This window comes from Lepidochelys kempii, chromosome 2 (assembly GCF_965140265.1).
Source record: "Lepidochelys kempii isolate rLepKem1 chromosome 2, rLepKem1.hap2, whole genome shotgun sequence".
NCBI classification, from domain to species: Eukaryota; Metazoa; Chordata; order Testudines; family Cheloniidae; genus Lepidochelys; species Lepidochelys kempii.
In genome coordinates, this window is record NC_133257.1 from 4,150,079 (window position 1) to 4,168,587 (window position 18,509).

General features: G+C 56.4%; 1 protein-coding gene across 2 annotated transcripts in view; it reads right to left on the minus strand.

Annotated features, from left to right (window-relative positions):
* Positions 1–1,174: 1,174 nt before the first annotated feature.
* The window catches only part of LOC140906297 (1-phosphatidylinositol 4,5-bisphosphate phosphodiesterase gamma-1-like), a 138,264-nt gene continuing 120,929 nt past the window's right edge, over positions 1,175–18,509 (minus strand). For both annotated transcript variants that reach the window (XM_073329953.1, XM_073329954.1), the window contains 12 exons: positions 17,085–17,188; positions 15,448–15,544; positions 14,036–14,102; positions 12,345–12,508; positions 11,576–11,672; positions 10,897–11,121; positions 10,083–10,231; positions 8,631–8,745; positions 7,597–7,758; positions 7,084–7,172; positions 5,308–5,492; positions 1,175–4,954 (listed from right to left, as the gene is read on the minus strand). In XM_073329953.1, coding sequence (XP_073186054.1) covers positions 4,903–4,954; positions 5,308–5,492; positions 7,084–7,172; positions 7,597–7,758; positions 8,631–8,745; positions 10,083–10,231; positions 10,897–11,121; positions 11,576–11,672; positions 12,345–12,508; positions 14,036–14,102; positions 15,448–15,544; positions 17,085–17,188 — 1,506 coding nt within the window. In that variant the 3' untranslated portion in view covers positions 1,175–4,902. The remainder of the gene's footprint in view (positions 4,955–5,307; positions 5,493–7,083; positions 7,173–7,596; positions 7,759–8,630; positions 8,746–10,082; positions 10,232–10,896; positions 11,122–11,575; positions 11,673–12,344; positions 12,509–14,035; positions 14,103–15,447; positions 15,545–17,084; positions 17,189–18,509) is intronic.

Genomic DNA, 18,509 nt, shown 5'->3' on the forward strand with positions numbered 1-18,509 from the left:
GCTAGGGCAGCTGGGCTGGGGGGAGGGACAAGGAATCCCACTTCCCACTCTCATGTTGTCTTTTCTTTTTCCTTTACCTTGCTCTTTCCCTGCTCTGGCACTCGTCGTTTCCCCCCCCTTCCCTCCTTCTTCTCTCACTCTCAGCCGTTCTCCATCACACTCGCTCTGTCCCCAGCCCGCTTGCTGCTCAGGGCTGGCCCTGTGTGCGTGTGCATGCAGTCAGCCCGCTGCCCATGCCACTGGCTCAGCCATGCAGGGCCTCCTTTGGGTGGCCCGTCTGCTGATGTTTATGGGTTTATGCAAACCCCAGCATGGACACAGCGAGAGGTCCTGCAAACAGGACGAGGAGTACTTGTGGCACTCCTCGTTCTTTTTGCTGATACAGACTAACACGGCTACCCCTCTGAAACCTGCAAACAGAGTCATTCCTGGTCTGCAGGGACACATGAGCAGCCAAAGCACACTCAAACCCAGGCCAGGGGCTGGGTGAGGAGCTGACCATCCTTGTGATGTTTCAGAGTAACAGCTGTGTCAGTCTGTATTCGCAAAAAGAAAAGGAGGACTTGTGGCACCTTAGAGACTAACCAATTTATTTGAGCATGAGCTTTCGTGAGCTATCCGATGAAGTGAGCTGTAGCTCACGAAAGCTCATGCTCAAATAAATTGGTTAGTCTCTAACATCCCTGTGATGTTTTCCCCATGGTTTTTAGATGAGTGGGGAGAGCACGCGTCACCCATGGAAAATGATGTAAGTTCCTAGTGGTGAGAGGATGGGATGGGGTCTGAGGAGTGAATCTTTCTCAGTGTCTGTCTTCAATATAGTCCTTTTCTCTTCCCTGTCTTCCACTTCTCTTCAGGGTCAGGGGTTGTGTCTAGTGGGACTGGTGCAGTTTCATTAATAACGTATAAGAGGAGAGTAAGCAGCATGTTAACTGAATCCCCACAGGGGCCAGGAACAGAGCCAGGGCGTCTTTCTCTCGGTCTGAGCAACTTGTCTGCTGGGGTGGGATTTGAACCTGGAGCTGCCCCTTTTCCTTACAGATGAGGGAAATGATGGGCTGCACTTGGCCAATGTCCTGCTGTGAATCCAGAATTGAGAGCTAGCGGACAGAGACTGTAGAGGTCGCTGGGGTAAGTGGGGCAACGCGCCGACAGAAAACAAGACCAACCCCTGTGTGTATAAATATTGGCTAAATAGATTTATTTTCATACAAAGAATTCACGGCTCTCCCTGCAGTGACACCAGCAGGATGCCGGATCCCCCATAGAGACACCCTATCCTCCTGCATGAGACCTACAATAACATCCTGACCCGATGCCTGCCTGAAGCTGCTGCAAAGACCAGTCTTCCAGCTGCTGGCTCCCTTGTGCTTCTTTTATTAGCCACTCTTGGAAACGTCAGTACCTGCCCTAGAGCCAGCATCTCCTAGCACTTTCCAGGGGCTGACATACAACTGTGCACCTCCAATATAACAGGGAAGGGGAACCAACATCTGGCTTCCCCCCTTATCATCCACATGGGTCCAAAACAAATATCGAGTCAGATTCAGCCCTGGGGGAGGTGGGCACAACTCCATTGGCTTCAGTGCTTACACCAAGGCTGCATCTGGCCCACTGAGGCACCTCAGGCATTTTCCTGGCATCCCCCCACTTATTATGTTACATTCACAACAATCCCAGAGCTGGGCAGACACGGGGCCCTTCTTCTTGGACCCCTGGGATGCTGAATCTCGGAGCTGAGAGGCTGGACAACCCCTCACAACACAGGCATGAATCCAAAGTGGTTTCCTGCTCTCCTCCTGTTATTTATCCCTTTGAGGCTCTGGCAGGCTGAGAAGTTCTGTCTGGGATTCCTCAGAAAGGGTTTCACATGCCACTTCACTGCTCTCAGATCAGAGGTACTGTTTTTAAAAAGAAGGGATTTATGTAGGAGCGATGAAATGGCAGGGATCTGTAGTGGCTGGGAGGGCAGGGGAATCTCAGCTGGGCGTTCGGTTTCTTTCCGGCTCCCTTGTGTAGCAGCGTATGGCACCAGTGGATTGCACTGCCAGCAGGAGGGACTCAGGAGACTGGCATCTATGGTCAGCTCTGCCACTGACCTGCCGGGTGATCTCGAGCAAGTCACATCATCGCTTTGTGCCTCAGTGTCCCCTCCCACCTTTTGCCTGCAATGTCTCTTTAGCAAGTGCTTAGGGGTAGGGACTGCCTGTAACTATGTGTCTGTGCAGCACCTAGCACAATGCAGCCCTGATATCAGCTATTGTCATACAAATAAAATAATAATTAATAATATAGCACATTTCATCCTGAAGGATCCCAAAGTGCTCTATAGACTGATCCCTGAAATGCAGCCCGCTCTGGGGTGGGATGTGGCAGCTGTTTAACAGCACACAGCAACACCACACAACAGTGTTTAAAGAAGGGCCAGCAAGGATAAACTCTCTGACTGTAACTGTGCTGGGCATGCTAGATTGGCAGAATGTAGTTACCTGAGCTGGAGTTTCATGCCTACCCTCCTCCTGCCCTTGTCCACCCCCATCTCCTACTTTCTTCCATCCTGCGCCACATGCCTGGAACAACCTCCCCAGGATCATAGGCCGAGCTCCCTTTGCCTCCACCTTCCCCAAATGTGGCCTGCAAGCTCCAGTGACTGGGTCACTTGAGTTTAGATTGTCAGCCCTGTGAGGAAGGGGGCTGGTGTCAGGTCAACCCTCCCCTTCCGCCCTCTATTTACGGCACCACAGATGGGATTCGTAATAACAACAACAAAGGAACGTGCCCAGGGCACTTAGTGACTGTGGGTGGTCAGGGCCTTGGTTTTACATCTGCTCTGAAAGGCGACTGTCCCCCCACCCCTGCACAGTGCAGATGGAGCTCTGCCCAGGCCTGACTCCCCTCCCTCACCCTGTGGGGTCTCTCAGGGGACAGTGCATAATTTCCACATGCTCTGATACTGCGGCTGGTCGTAGAAGCCTCCCCACGGTTTATACACACATTGAAAAAAGAAATCGCAGCTATTTCTCGAGATCCCCGCACAGTTCCTGGCTCTAAATCTTCCCTGTACAGCTAAACGGCGTGGAAACCTCAGCACTGGCTCAGCGAGCATCTCCTACATACTGGCATCCGCTGGAGATCCCAGCTGTTAGTACATGACACCCGAAGGGCGGGGCAGCCTGTGTTCCTGCCCTAGGCAGGGGCTCAGAAGTGGGTCTGAGTGAGCCGGGCTCCTGTCTGTGGTGCCTAATCCTCATCATTGTGTGATCATGCCCGCTGACAGTCCTTTCTCAGGCCAACTCAAACTTGCAGGGAGGCAGCACGATTGTTTGGACGCCTGGCTCCGAAGCCACTCACTTGTTGCGTGCCCCCTTCCCTTTTCTGTGCCTCGGTTTCTTGGTTGGTCCGGTGGGGTGAATGATACTGACTTGCCTCCCTGCTGGGGGTTGTGGAGATGTCCGGCAATGGGAAGATGGAAAACCCTAGCGACGTGCAGAGTCCGGCTGGTTCTCAGTCCACTGATTCCTCATCCCCGTTCCCTGCATCGTTCTGCTCGACGAGCTAACGAGGCGATGGGCAGTGCATAATGCACAGGTGAAAAGCCCTTTCAGCTGCAATGACAAGAACGCCCTGACCTTTCAGCCCTTTCAGCTACACAAGGCAAGGCAGAACCAGGTACGCCACTCACCAGCGTGGGGCTGGTCAGCTCCGCAGGCTCTGATCTGCTCCAGGAGGAGGGAATGATTCCCTCTGAACACTATGAACTCCACCAAGGGGGAATGGGAATGTGCCTGTCTTACTGGTGTGGGGCTGGGAACCCCCCGCAGCTGTGTGGCTCCGGCTCTCGGCCATTCAGCCTGAGGCTTCCAGTGATACGCTGGGGCCTCTGCCCCGCAATGTGTCCGGTTGACTGGTAGTAGCCTTTGGCTGCCATTTGGGAATGCCTGCAGGGAAATTTAGAGCTGTTTCTCTCATTGCAGAGCAGGAGCCTGGGGGTCACAGCAGCTCCCCAGGCCCTGCAGGCTCAGGGAGAGCTGCAACACATGGGCAAGTGTCACCCCAACCCTAAAGGGTGGCGGAGCAAGGGATCGAGCACCAACCACCCAATAAATAAATAAATAGGGGGCAGGGTTTCCTCTAACCTTTGTGCGGGGCGACAGCCAGGCAGAGCACAGAGCAGAGCCCCTGTTATCCAGTCCAAGGGGCTCCACAGACAGCTCGGCCGATGCCCCTCCATTATAACCCGCAGCCCCCTGGACCACACACAGCTCGGCCGATGCCCCTCGATCCTGCTCTGCAGTCACCCCCGGCTGCCCTTGGAACTCCCAGGGCGCCGGGGCTTGCGGTGGTTTCGTAATGCAGAGAAATGTCACCTAGGGACCCCACCTCAAACACAGACTGGTGAGCTATGAAAGGCTTCGAACCTACAGCTCCTGAGATGTGCCTCTCCCCTCCCCCCTCTTGGAAGTCTCATGGTGGTAAAAAAAAAAAAAATTTAAACAGATGTTGAAGCAGATCAGACTGACTGGGGATAAGGTGGCGGATGGGAAGCCCTGCCCCGGGTGGCTGCTCGAATCCTCTTGAGAGGTATTGCGCCCCCTGGCATGTGACCCCGTTTCCAGCTCATTGAAAAGCTTGGTTATTACAACAGGGAAGGTGCTAACACAGCCCTGCACTCCCATCTTCAGAACCACCGCTAGTTCTCTCCAGGTCCTGCAAGTGCTGCAGTTCTAGTAGCCAATGTCTCTTCCCCCCAGGGCAGCTGACTGATGCAGGGTGATAGGCAGTGAGCCAGCTGGAAAGGTGGATTGTCGGGGGATGGCTGGTATCAGCGGCCAGATCTCCTGCGGGCAAGAATTTCCAGGCTCCCCAGCAGAGGGCCCCAGCTGGGAGAGCCCCGCGGCTGGCTCAGTTGTGCTTGTTGGCCATCTGTCGATCTCTCTTCTTTTTCTCCATCAGCCTGGAGGGGGAAAGAAAGTGTAAGGTGGCTTTGGACAGTTAGCCATGGCCCCCTGGGAGAAGACAGCAGATGTCTGCAGGCTTGACAGCTGCTCTCTAAGGGATTGGGATTTGTCACTTCATGAGAGGACAGTTATGCTTGTCTTAGCAGAGGGAGGAGTGCATGTGTAATCACACTGCCCTCCAGTGGCTGGTCTACAGAGTGGATAAAGGACCTACTATTACTATAGCTAAGGGAGCGCTCCCTTAGCTGCGGGGGCAGCAGCCTGTGTTTTTGATGCTGAAGTAGCTCGGTTCTATCCCAGCTCCCCGGGGTGGGTGGATGGGGTTTATCTACGTGGGGTTGGGACTCACTTCCTATTGCGCACTTCGGTCAGCTCCACCAGCCGCTCCTTGGCCGCCCGCAGCTCGTCCAGCCACTGCTGGTGGCGCAAGTCACAGTTGTTGCTGTGCTCAAAGCTCGAGACCCGGTTGGAGAGCTCGCTGGCTCGGTCACGCAACTGCTGGATGGAGGAGTACAGGTTCTCCTCGTCTTCTTCCTGCGACAAGGAGATGCACAGAGAGGGGCACGTCAGGAGCTGAGCAACCAGCCTGCCCTCCCTGTCCCACCTCGAGAAACACACTCTCATGAGGCAAGAGAGGCTGTGCCAGAACTAGACGGCTGGCTTCAGAATCACTTTCAATCACAAGTGGCATGAGTTTGCCTGCCTCAGCATAGTTTCTAATAGGGATCCATGTCCCAAACTGCCCCATCATTTAGTGACATGCATCCCTTCCCAGTCAATTAACCCAATGCTTTAATTAACCCTCACAGCCCACCCTGTGAGCTAGGAGAGCAGTGGAACCATTCTCCCCATTTCACAGATGGGGTAACTGAGGCAGAGAGGGGAAGGGCCTTGTCCAAGGCCACATGTAAGTGAGTGCCCAAGCAGTAAGCAGAACCCAGCAACTCTAACCACTATTGCTATGTGACACTCTCCCCTGGGGACCTTCCAGCTGCCCAGGACAGCTGAGCCCGACTGGCTGGCAGCACTGAGGAATGCAGAGTGCTCAGCTCCTGCGTGGGAGTGAAAGTGCCTCACGCTGCTCCGCAGCGCCCTCTGCGACCGGTGAGTGAGCAGTACCAAGCCACAAGGGGTATATCCAACTAGTGCAGTGTGGGCGCTCTTTAGTGCCTAGGCCGGCGGTTCTCAAACTGTGGACCGCCACCCCCCATTTTAATGGGCTTGCTTGGGCTGGTTTAGATTTGCTGGAGCTGGGGCCGAAGCTTGGGCCCCACTGCCTGGGGCAAAAGCCAAAGCCAGAGGGCTTCAGTCTTGGGTAGTGGGGCTCAGGTTACAGGCCCCTTCCTGGGGCTGAAGCCCTTGGGCTTTGGCTTTGGTCCCACCCAGGGCAGGGAGGTTCAGCCAAGCTCAGGCTTCGGCCCCCCCTCCTGGGGTTGTGTAGTAATTTTTGTTGTCGGAAGGGGGTCGTGGTGCAATGAAGTTTGAGAACCCCTGGCCTAGGCCCTCAATCGGGGCATCCCTCCTTTGTCCAGCTACAGGCCACATGGGTACCTCACCAGCAGCCACGTTCAGTTGGCACCCACCACACTCACATCGCGATAGCGGTGTGGCCTCTGAAGACTACAGATCCCAGCATGCAGAGTTCCTAGGGGAACTAAGCCAGAAGCTGCATTGCATGCTGGGACTTGTGGTCTCCATGGGCCACACCTCTGCAGGAAAGATGAGGCTACCCTGCTGAATGCTATAAGCTGGCCCTCCTCTGGCTGTTTGAGCTTCACCTTCAGTCAGCTGGCGTGGGCTGCTCAGATGCCCCAGCAGTGCCCTGAGCTCCCAAGGCCTGTCAGCAGGGGAAGGAGATGGGAGGGGTCCCTATGGTGCAGACATCACATCACTGTTTTCAGTTCTCCTAGCCAGTCCTTTCCTTCAGAGGCTGGCAGCTCTGCCAGGGCGAGGCAGGGGCGAGCTGGCTCTGCAGCGCTGTTCGGAGTCAGAGCTAGGGGGCTGGGTGAGAAGGGAGTTTTCGGGAGCTGGCTAACGACCAAAGGAGGCAAGTGACTTAAAGGCACCAGCTGATGCTGGGGGCAGGCAGCTCCTGGTGGGGTGAGTCGCGTCACAGGGCACTCACCTTGGCGTTGATGATTTCGATGTGGATGAGCAGGGAGGAGAGCTCCAGGTCCTCAGTGTAGCTGTTCTTCAGGGGCACTGACCTGTAGCCTGCAGGCAGCAGCGGGGTGATAACAACCCAGTCAGCATGGCTCCATCCCAGCACCCGCACTGCCCTCCCAACATGCCCGGGCACAGAGGAAAGCAGCCAGGACCGACCTCCCGCTCACACGCACGCTCCTGTGCGCATGCAGATGTTCTTGCACACTCCCCTGCAAATCCGACAAGCTCACACATTGTCCTACCTGAGATCTCACAGCAACACACACATTTGGGAAGGGAGGAAGCTGGCAGGTTTGGGGCATCGGGGTTGCTGGTAAGGACAGAGTTGGGAGGGGTGGGCACTGCCAGCTGAACAGGCAGATGCCTGCCGGGTCCTGGGGTGAGGAAATCCCCATGCGGAGCTGGCTCTGGGGACAGGCCTACCTTGGGGAGGGAGCATGGAAAGGAGGGGCTAGTGGCAGGCAGCCTGTACCTGTCTTGAGGCCCTTGACGGGGAAGGTGGCCTGGGCCAGGAAGTTGGGGTCACTGAACATGTCCTCCTCGTACACCACGAAGCGCAGGAAGGCAAACTCAGGGTTGTTGATGTCGAAGACGAACTGCTTGAAAAGCCACACGGGGTTCAGGCCATTATCAGCTGGCGGAAAAAGGGGGCGGTCAGTGCACAAGAAACACAAGCCTCTGAACGCCTTACGCCAGCAGAGAACAAAGGGGAGCGCCCGCTGTCTGGCAAGGCAAAGGAGTTGGCTGGTGCGGGTGTGTGTGTACATGGCACACGCCACTGTCACTTGCTGGAGACACGCTCCGAGTTGTGTGTCTGTAGGGACCCATCACCCCCCCCTTGTGGCAGGTGTCAGACCCATGTAAGGGTACACCAGCCCGGATGGACACATCACCGCTGCCTGCTGGAGTGCGTGGGACCTGCTCAAAAACAAATCAGTTCCATTACTCCCGGGGAGAACGATGTTACTAACAGATCCCCTGTTCTAGGATCACGCTGTCCCTGTAGATCCACCCTCTCCCAAGGGGAGCAGTTTAAGGGCAGATGCACTGAGGGAGCACGGGCTGACATGGCTCCTTTTACAGATGCCCTCTCCACCTCTGAGGGTTCACAGCCCCTTATTAGGGCAATTGCTACATCACACTTCCAGGGTCCACACAGCCGCTCCAGAGGGGCCGTTCATGGGGGAGCTGCCCCTTGCCATCCCAACACATGGGCTTCCAGTACCCTGAGAGCTTCAGGGCATGAATTCTGCTGCCCGGAGGCTGACAAACAGGTCTGTGTATGGCATGTGGGAGGCTCAGGGCAATCTGTGGCAGAGCAAAGTCAGGCCCCTTGTATTCATGCTGCAATTAATGAACAGCCCCAGCCATGCTGGGAACCAGCTGAATTTCTGCGCAGGCCAGGTGGGGGATGAGCCTGTTAGGAGCATTCTGTTCTGCTAGAGGAGAGGGCCCAGTTCTCTTCTCTGCAATGCCTGTTCCCCGCCAGCCCCTCCAGCTCCTCACCTACGACATCCGTCTTGTTCTTGCTGCTGTCAAACTCCGAGCCGCAGACCTCCACCTCCACGAAGGGGCACACGATGCTCCTGCCATTCTTGGGGAGATGCCGGGCGCCTAGGATCTGGGGTGAGGAGGTGGAGATGCCGGGAAGAGACGAGCGGACTGCAATGTTAGAACTGCTGCAGAATCCCAGCCAAGGGTGCCAGAACAGAGGGGGCCAGGGGGCCAGGCCCCATCACATTTGACCGGCCGTAAGGGTGAGAGACAGAGCGGGGACAGGGGGATGGAGAGGAGCGAATGGGAGGTGGGATCTTGGGGGGAAGAGGCGGCAGTGGGGTGGGGCCTCAGGGTGAAGGGGTGGCATGGGGGGCAGAGCCACAGTTCGGGCACCAGTTCCCCCCCCACACACTTTTAGGAAGCTTCCGCCACTCCTGATCCCAGCTCCTAGTTGCCTCATTTCTGACTCAATCTCTGTGCTGGGTTTCTGTAATGTTCATCTTTAGGGTATGATCCTCCTCACTAGGGATCCCCCATTCTGTCCTCAGGGGCGGCGCCGCTGTGACATTGTGTGTCCTAAATCATTATGCACCGGCGGGGGCAGGCAGCGCACTCCCAGGGGATGGGAGCAGTACACACCCGCTCCGGCCTCAGGGGTTTTTCCAATGTCCCCGCACCACTCACTATTCTATTCTATTCTATTCTATTCTATTCTATTCTATTCTATTCTTGACTGGTTTTTATACCATGCTCCTCACAGTGGTGTCTAAGCGCCCTCCTATACTGCTACGTGATCCCGCATCTGTCACATCCCAGGCCTTGCTGCTTATCCCTGATTGGAATTCTTGGCAGCAGAAACACTCAGTCATGGAGCTGGGGGGCTAGTCCCAGACCCTGCTCACCCTGCCCACTAGCATCCTGAGTTCACCATCTTTTACTGACTCAACATAAAAAATGGCTCACCCCACACAAGCAGGGAAGTAGAGTCTGTATATGTGTATGTGTGTGTGTGTGTGTGGGGGGGTGTCACACAAGCAGGGAAGTAGAGTCTTATATATATGGGGGGGGCATTGCCCTCTACAGGATGGAACCACTGCTCAGCTGTGTGTCATAGGCTGTATACTGCTAACACCCAACAGAGATTCTCCTTGTGCTCAAGCACTGGGGCCTCCTGTGTTTCTGGAGCAGGCTCTGAGCTCCCTGCCTGTGAGGTTGGGAGGGGTCACAGTGAAATATGCCTCTCTGTCATCAGCGCCCGTGTCGACACTGCCCTCCTTTACCCCCATGCGGGCCTCCTGGCTGCAGTGGGGTTCTATGGGTGTGATGGAGATGAGGATTTGGCCCCCGGTATCAATATATGAAAGAGACAGATATTAAGTGACTGATGGGCCTGAGGCGACAGGTCCCAGGACTTGGGTCTCTTGGTCCTCCCCCCGAGTCCTAGGCTGGTCTCTCACTTGCCTGGAGCTGCACAGTGATGGGTTCCACGATCTTCAGGCTGCTCTTGTCAAAGGGGTCAAACAAGTCGTCCCTCATGATGTCTGGCTGCAGGACGTAACCACTGCGGGCTCCCAGCATGAACAAGGCCTGGTTCAACTGCATTGGTTTATCTGGAAGAAGCCCAAAGGCAGCAGCCAATCAGCATGCGGCAAGAGACAACAGGCTGTTCAAAGGGGCAAAAACCAATCCGCACTGAGAGAGAGACAACGGAGCGTTCAAAGGGGCACAAACCAATCCGCGCGCGGAGAAAGGGACAGAGGACTAATCCAAGTAGCAATGACCAATGAGCTGGGGGAGAAGCCCCTGTGGGGCCAGAGGCAACGTGGAGGCAGGACGTCTCTGTGCGGCGTGGAGGCATGTGGGCATTGTGCAGAAGGCCCTGCCCCCGGCAGTGCTGTTGGCTGGGAGAGCTAAACCCCCCACTTCTGTCACACAGAGGCAAACCCGTGCCTTGTGCCGTGATGGGAGACGGTGCCGGGATCTCCACAAACGGCACCTTGCAATGTGTACTCAGCCCTGCGTGGGAACCGCCTGTATAGGGGACGGAACCCCTGGGGTTGCTGGCAATTGTGTCAGGTTGGCTCTTGGTCACGTGACTGCAGGGTCTTCCTTAGGGAAGCCATTCAGCTGCGGATTGTCTCCCCAGGGAAGGGAGGGGAGCCCCATTGCTCAGGACATTCAAAGCTAGCTGGGCAAAGCATCTCATGTTATGTGAAAGGGAGTGGATCTGTGTCTGAACTGCCCCGTGCCCATGGGTATGGGGTTGAAGAGTTACCGGGGGTCTGGAAGTTAAGGGCTACCAGCTGGCTGCCGCAGATCCACATGGGCAGCGGGTCATAGTTCGAGGAGTCCAGGCGTTGGCCCTTGGGGTAGACGCGACTGAGCTGGCGTCGGTTGTACTGCAGGAACTTCTTGCCCTTGCTGCGGTTTGCATACTTCTCGGCCTTGGTCTCGGGGAAGGAGGACATGTCCCGGTAGCAAGCCTTGTCTGTGCCGATCTCTGCAAGGACAATAGGCAGGGTCAGCGGGTGGCCACTGGAGGCCCTCGCGAGGGAGGCATCAGGGTGCTCTGGAGCCTGGCACATCAGTGATGCCCACTGAGGACAGTTGTTCCCTAGGCTGGCAGTCCCCACCGTGAACTTTCCTCTGCCTGAACTCAGGGCTCAGCCTCCGCATGGGGCCCACTGCCCACCTACCAGTGCACTTGCTATGGAGCTCGGCTGCTCTGAATCCTGGAGGGGAGATGGGTGGCTGGCTGGAGGGGCTGGGGCTGGGCAGTTCTGTTGGGAACCGGAGCTGGCCAGGATGGCCGTGGGCTCAGGCAGGGCCTGGAGAGAGCAGCTGTTTTTATGGGTAGGAAGGATCTTCCCAGGGCCTGTTTGATTCCCGTCAACACTGGCCACACCACTCGGAGGGCTCAGTCAGTGACGCAGCAGCAGCAGCTGGGGCCTTACTCTCTTCATCGAATGGCACCGGGCGGCAGTAAACGACCAGCTCGGAGAGCTCCAGGGCGATCTTCTTCCTCCGCTCCATGATCTTCCCCTCTTGCATCTGCGCAAGGAAAAGCAGGCGCTCAGGTCACTGCCGAGAACGCAGAGAGGCCACGAAACCTGAGCCACTGATACGCCCCGCACAAATGGACTGGCAGAGCCTGTCTGTGAGGGCTGGGCACTACATCCTCACCCGCGGCAAGGACGTTTCAGGGGAACCACCGAGTCCTGCAATGCAGCCCACGCGCACGCTCCCCTTCCAGACAGAGGTGCGCCCTCTGGAGACTACAGGTCCCAGCATTCTGTGCTCCATAAGGAACCATGCAGCCTTCCGCTGAGATTGCTTTGGAGGAATGCATGCTGGGAACTTTTTTTTTCCCAAGGGCTGCACCTCCATATTCGGGATGATGGTGGCTACAACCTCTTCATTTAATGGATCCCTTCAGTTGCCAGTGGGTCCCTGAATGGGCAAAGTCTGGGCATTACCCCTTAGCTTTAGTGCTCACTGCTCACTCAGACCCAAGCGGCAAGGTAAGCTAGAGCCTGAGGGAGTGGAGTTGCATCTCCCGCAGGCAGGGAGTGGGGAACGCTCTGCCTTCCTGGGCACCATGGCACCCACCACAGTGAGCCCCAGCCCCCACCGTTGTGAGACACATTGGACGTTCGTTAGGGTCATTCTAATGGTGACAATGAACGCCACCGGCGCTCAAAGCGCACGGCTCCTCTCACTCACCCTGGCGTCTGCGTTCTGTGTGGCCTCCCGGATCTTGGCCACCCAGTCGTTGAGTTCCTCCTGTGTGTCTGCAGCCACGTCCAACGCCTGGGACGGGTGGGACATCTGCTGGGAATGGATGGTGAAGACAAATGGTTTGGAGCTCCTCCCGTCTTTGGAGATAACTATAAGGATATCAGAGGGGGCTTTACTTGGAGAGATTCCCAATGGACAGCTCTGTGGAGCAAAGGACCCCTCCAGGGTCCTGCTCTCCAACCTGCTGCACACGGGGGGGAGAGGGGATCGGCTCCTTCCTCTGACACATCATCACCTCGGGCAGAGCGCAGAACTGAGCGTGAAACCTGGTCCTCTGTTGCCGTGTGCAGCCCTTGCCTACCCACGGCACTTGGGCCAGCTGTTTGAAGCAGGGTGTGATTCCTGACTCACCTCCTAGAGACGTCACTCACACCAGGGGAAACTGGGGGAGGAAAGAGGGCGAAAGGCTCTGAGCTTGACCTCCCCCTTATTCACATCAAGCCAAGAGAGACACGGGAGGCTCTGCATCTCATAGCCTGTCTCAGGAGGTCCTGAGGTCCCTCAATGTCCTCTGACTTTCGTGGGGCCGAGGATGCTCGGCATCCCCAGGACTGGGCCCTAAAGCTCGGACAGTTCTCCTGAGAGGGCCACAGCTCTGAGGCAGCTTGCTCGAATCTACCGCCGAGGAAAGGGAGGCAGCAGTGCAGGGATGGGAACGGGCTGGGCCTTCAGCTCAGGCCACTGTTAAGCTGTAGTAAAGGCCATTCAGCAAATCTGCCTCTGGGTTGGATTCAGCTCCCCACTAGGGCTTGCGGGTGCTCAGCACTGACCTCTCCTTGTGAGTCCCCTTCCTTCTAAGTCCCTTTGGCTACGGAGACCCTCAGATTTCTAGGACAAACGGGGGCCACGAGATAGCAGCTCCCTTGCAGGCCTTGGGCAGGGCCACAGCTGGGAGAGCCTCAGCCAGTCACACAAGAGCACAGGCTGGCAGCGAGCTCTTTCCCAGCAGTTCTGAAGTCACCACCGACCGTCACAGAGATGCCTGCTACAAAGCTCTGGTGAGACAGGGACACTCCAGAGCCTGCTCCTTGTGGCGCAGTAAAGGCATTGCCGACCTCCCTTTGGTCACTTTACACGGTACTCCGCAGCCCCGCTCACAGGAAACCCCCCAGAACTCACTACACTGAGGGATCCAAGGTAGGAATCCAGCCAGTAGGAAACGGGTTTAGACCCACCAGACCTCATTTAATAATAATGATAATTCCCAGCTCCTATAGAAAATTCCACCCATCGCTCTCCATGCACTTTACAAAGGAGGTCAGTATCCCCATTGTACAGATGGGGAAACTGAGGCAAAGAGCAGGTGAACTGACTTGCCCAGGCCAGTTACAGAGCCAGGAATAGAACCCAGCTCTCCAGAGTTCCAGGCTGGTGCTCTATCCTCTAGACCACACTGCCTCCAGATGGGCAGTTGCAGGAATCACCCAGCCAGGTGCTCCAGGCAGGAGTAGCACCCATGCAGAAGGTGAATACTCCAAATGCTACTCCTTACAGCCCCTGTTAAAAGAGGCTTCTGTCTCCAGCAGTGTCTCATGGTTAAATAGCCTCCCCCTCTTCCCCCGAAACGATACATTCCAGAACCTCTCACTCCACGGGCGACAGTTACAGACACTCACCTACATGGCAGGACGGTACGTCAATGAACCCTTTCAGGAAGTTCCCCAGGGGGCTGTTTTCTGCTGACTGGAAGAGAGGAAGGGATGGGGCAGAGAAAGGCCAGTTACCAAGAGAAATACAGAGAGACAGACAGACCACTGCTTTCTGCTTTCAGGCCACAGTCTCTGCCTTTCTCCTGCTGTATTTGCAATACCGAGCAGAAGGGCTGGAAAGCAGTAGTCACTAAAATTATAGAGGCAGGAGAGTTTCTGATCTAACCTCTCGTCTGAGTTGCTCTGAAGAGTCAGCTTTCTGGACTGAGGTTTTCCAGAATGGATCCCTAGACCCTGCCTAAGTTGGAGCAAAATCATTGCAGCTGTTTTTAAGGAAAGCAAAGGTGGGGAAATCCACTTCTCCTATTTATCAACCAGGTTTTAAACAGGGCTGTATTGGACAGATGGAGAGAGACACCAAGGCGGGAGAGGAATCATTTAGGACAGGGGCGGGCAAACTTTTTTTGAGGGCCACATCGGGTTTCCAAAATTGTATGGAGGGCCGGTTAGGGGAAGCTGTGCCTCCTCAAACAGCCAGGCATGGCCTGGCGCCCGCCCCCTCTCCGACCCCCCCTGCTTCTCGCCCCCTGATGGCCCCCCTGGGACTCCTGCCCCATCCACCCCTCCCTGTCCCCTGACTGCCACCCGCTGCCCCATCCAACCCCCCTTCTCTTTCCTGACTGCCCCCCCAGGACCCCTGCTCCCATTCAACTCCCCTGTTCCCTGCCCTCTGACCGCCCCAATCCCTATCCACACCCCCGCCCCCTGACCACCACTCCGAACTCCCCTGCCCCCTGTCCAATCCCCCCCTGCTACAGCCACGCCACCCAGAACACCAGGACAGGCAGCCGTGCTGCCCGGCTGGAGCCAGCCACTCCACCATGCAGCACAGAGCACGGGGTGAGGCCGCGGTTCTGCAGCTGTGCTGCCTGGCAAGAGCTCACAGCCTCACCGCCCAGAGGAGGGGCCGGGGACTAGCCTCCCGGGCCAGGAGCTCAGGGGCTGGGCAGGAGGGTCCCGCGGGGCGTAGTTTGCCCATCTCTGAATTAGGGGGTTGTAGTTTGGAGCGGTGAGATGAACTTCAGAAGGAAAGAAGGCTGCTGGGATGGAGCACTGCACGCTGGGAGCTGTAGTTTCCTTGGGCCCCTACTTGACACTAAAGGTGAGGGTGGTTAGGATTCTCAGCACTACTTGGGCTCCAGGGAAGTTGGCAACCGGGCCAGGTTTGGTGCCCCTGGCTTATTAGCAACAGGGGCGGCCTATTAGTTCTACTTGCTCACCCCCACAAAATTGACCCCTTGGTGTCCGGGACAGCCGAGTGGGTCCCTCAGATTGTGCTGGAAGGTGGGGAAAGGAGCCAGCATGGGGGTTAAACTCACAGACTCGTCCTGCTCCTGCACCAGTGTGTTCATGATCTCCTCCACGTAGTTGGCTGGGAACCACAGCTGCTTCTTGCCCCCGTAGTCTCCCCGCCACCTAGAAGGGGTAACAGGAACAAGGCAAGCAGACTGACTCAGGGGTACTAGGGATGTGAACACTGCACGCAATGTCAGGGGAACAGCTGGAACAGGGAAACAGAAAAGGAGCCATTAAAAAACGTCTCAGCAACACGCACAAGGCATGCAATTCTTGTAATAGGAGCACAGCCGAAGCCGGGGTGATGTCTGCTGAGCTCCACTCTGCAAGAAGCCTGGGGCATAGACCAGGGCACAGAGAATCGCTGGAGGGTTTGGTTCCCTGGTAACTAGCCAGGTGTCCCATGGTTAGAGCAGGGACGTGGGAGTCAGGATTCCCGGGTTCCATTGCTGGTTCTGCTGGCGTGTCCTGGGCAAGTCATTTCCCCTGACTGCCTCACTTCTGCCATCTGCTATGACCTCTACCCAGGGCTGAGTCTTAACGAGCATTTAGGAGGGGCCAGAGAAGGGCAGAGATGTAACATGAGCGTGCGCTCTCGGGGCTGCCCTACACTACACAGGTAGGTCGGCTTAACTCCATCACTCCAGGCGGTGGAAAACGTCACGCTCTGGGCGGTGTAATGAGGCCGACCGAAGCCCCAGCGCTGATACCAGCTGGCGATGGAAGGATTCTTCTCCCGACCTAGCTACGGCCTCTCGGAATGGGGGATTAATGACAGCCGTGGAAGAGCCCCTCCCATCGCTGGAGCAAGTCTCTGCTTTGCAGCTGTGCCGCTGCAGCCCTTCTAGTGTGGACACAATCAGTCTCACGCTGAATCAGCACTTGCTGTGTCACGGGTGATGGGCCCGTGCAGCTGAAGCCCCAGGCTGGCCTCCCCTGGACCACCCTCCGCAGGGTGGCTCAGGGGACTGATCAGCCTGGAGCACGGCCCGTTAGCGTTTGTGCCAGTGGGGAGCGAAGAACCTAGAGGAGCTCGTTCCCGGCGAGGGCAGTGTAGCTCCACCACAAGATGTTCACAGCAGGCAGATGGTACAGCTGCGCCTGGCTGGGCGGAGCACTGGGCATGTCAGGGATCAGGCGTCCCATCAGATGTCCAGACTGTAAGTGAGGAAGAAGGATTCCACCTTGCTGGTGGAGAGCATCTGGGGCCGCTCGTGGTATGTGGGGATGCACGACTAGTGTCCCTTCAGCTCTGGTAAAAGAACCCCTCCTCGGGGCCCAGCCCCTCAGGCCAGGATGCAGATGGCCCCCATGAGAAAAAGGGGGATCTCTCAACAGGCCCCCAATGTCAGTAATTTGGGTGGTGAGCTAGCCGGGACTGAGCCAGCAAGGAGATTCCTCTGCTCGTGAGCAGCTGGGTAAGTCCTTGTGAAAGGAGCGTCTCCTGAGAGCAATCAGACAAAGCGACATCAGACACCTTGGGTTATCCTGAGCCGTAGCCTTTCTTCTTGACTCCACCACACCCTGGCCCCACCGCAATCTGATAAGGACGCCCTTTCTAGCCAGGGGACCCCTCCTCCAGGACAACTGGGCAATGTCAGGAGAGGAGTGGACCCCTGACCAGACATTTTGAAAGTGGCGACCGAGAGGGAGAACTCACCAGCCTCCATCCTGCTTGTCAACGTTGTGGATGATGGCCTGTTTGCAGAATGAGAGCTCATCTTCCCGCTGGGCTTTGTAATCGTAGAGGGCCTTCACTGTACACTGGGGAGCAGAGCAGAGACATGCTAGCCTTAGCAGCTACGAGGCCAGCATTCCTGGGGAGGGAATGCTCCAGAAAAAAAACTGCAAAGGAATATAAAGTAGCTCCCCAGGCCTTGATCTCAGGTAACCGAGGACTCTCTCTCTATATATATCATGTGTTGATAAACAGTTTAGATGGGTGATAATGCAGCTGGAAGCAGCCATATTGTCAACCCAATCCCCTGTGTCCAGACAGAAGCATCAGTGCAGATTTCCACAGCTCTCCTAGGGGCAAGTCAAAGGTTTTTCCACCGTCTCTGCAGACAGGTTTGGGGGAAGAGAAGGACAAAGCATGAGTGTGGGCAGAGTGGGTGCCTGTTGCTGGAGCTTTGAGAGTCTCTGCCAGCCGTTCTGACAGCATGACTGCCATGGTACAGGTCAGCGGGCCTTGCTCCTTGTGGGGATAATCATCAAGGGCCTGACTTGCCACAGTTCCCATTGGGACTGCATAGGGAGTATGGGAGGCAGATTCAGGCCTTAAGGAGGCAGCCGCTCTGGCTTACAGAGCTGCCAACAGAGCAGGGGAGATTCTGGAACATCTCCAGGTCTTCTTACTTAGCTCCATGCAGTCTCCTGGTCTAATGCACAGACTGTGAGTAACTGCCATTTCCTGCAACCATCTACGGCAGCAGGCAAGTCCGATTCCTTTTCAAGGTTGCCAGACGGTTTTGATTATAACCAGAAAACAGCTCCCTTTGGGCTAATGCGTCCCGTGTTTGGTCTCGGCCCAAGGGTTCACTTGTTGGGAGGGGAAGTTTAAGGTGCAGTGGTGCCCTGAAAAGTGATTTGATAAGTGCCCCCGGGGGCTCCCATGTTTATTCTCTCACTGACATCAGATCCGGCCCGTGCTGCTGATAAATAAAGAGCTGGTTTTTCTAGCTACTAGTGCTGAAAACACTGCCTGGGATCTGAGAGTCACGCTGGGTCATTCTGGTCCCTGCATCACCAACTAAAGAGTCTGCCGTTGGAGCTCAGCTGCTGTAACCGTTCTGAGGGGAGCTGGAAGAGACCCTGCTCTCGCGCTCCCAGCCAGGCCAGCTCTGCAGGGCTCACCGACGGAGAAGGGATTCAACATAAGTCTTTCAAGGGAACGCTGAGAGTCTGGCACTTGGGTCGGCAGCCAGGGGTGGATGCCACAGGCACAACATGATGGGATATGCAGGCTGCAGTTCCCAGGGTGGCTGGCTGACTGCTGGGGGTCCCGGGCACTTCTTGAACTGGCAGCAAGTCGGAACAAAGTATCACCCAGTTCCCAGGCAGCATGTGAATCCCTCTCCCCCTC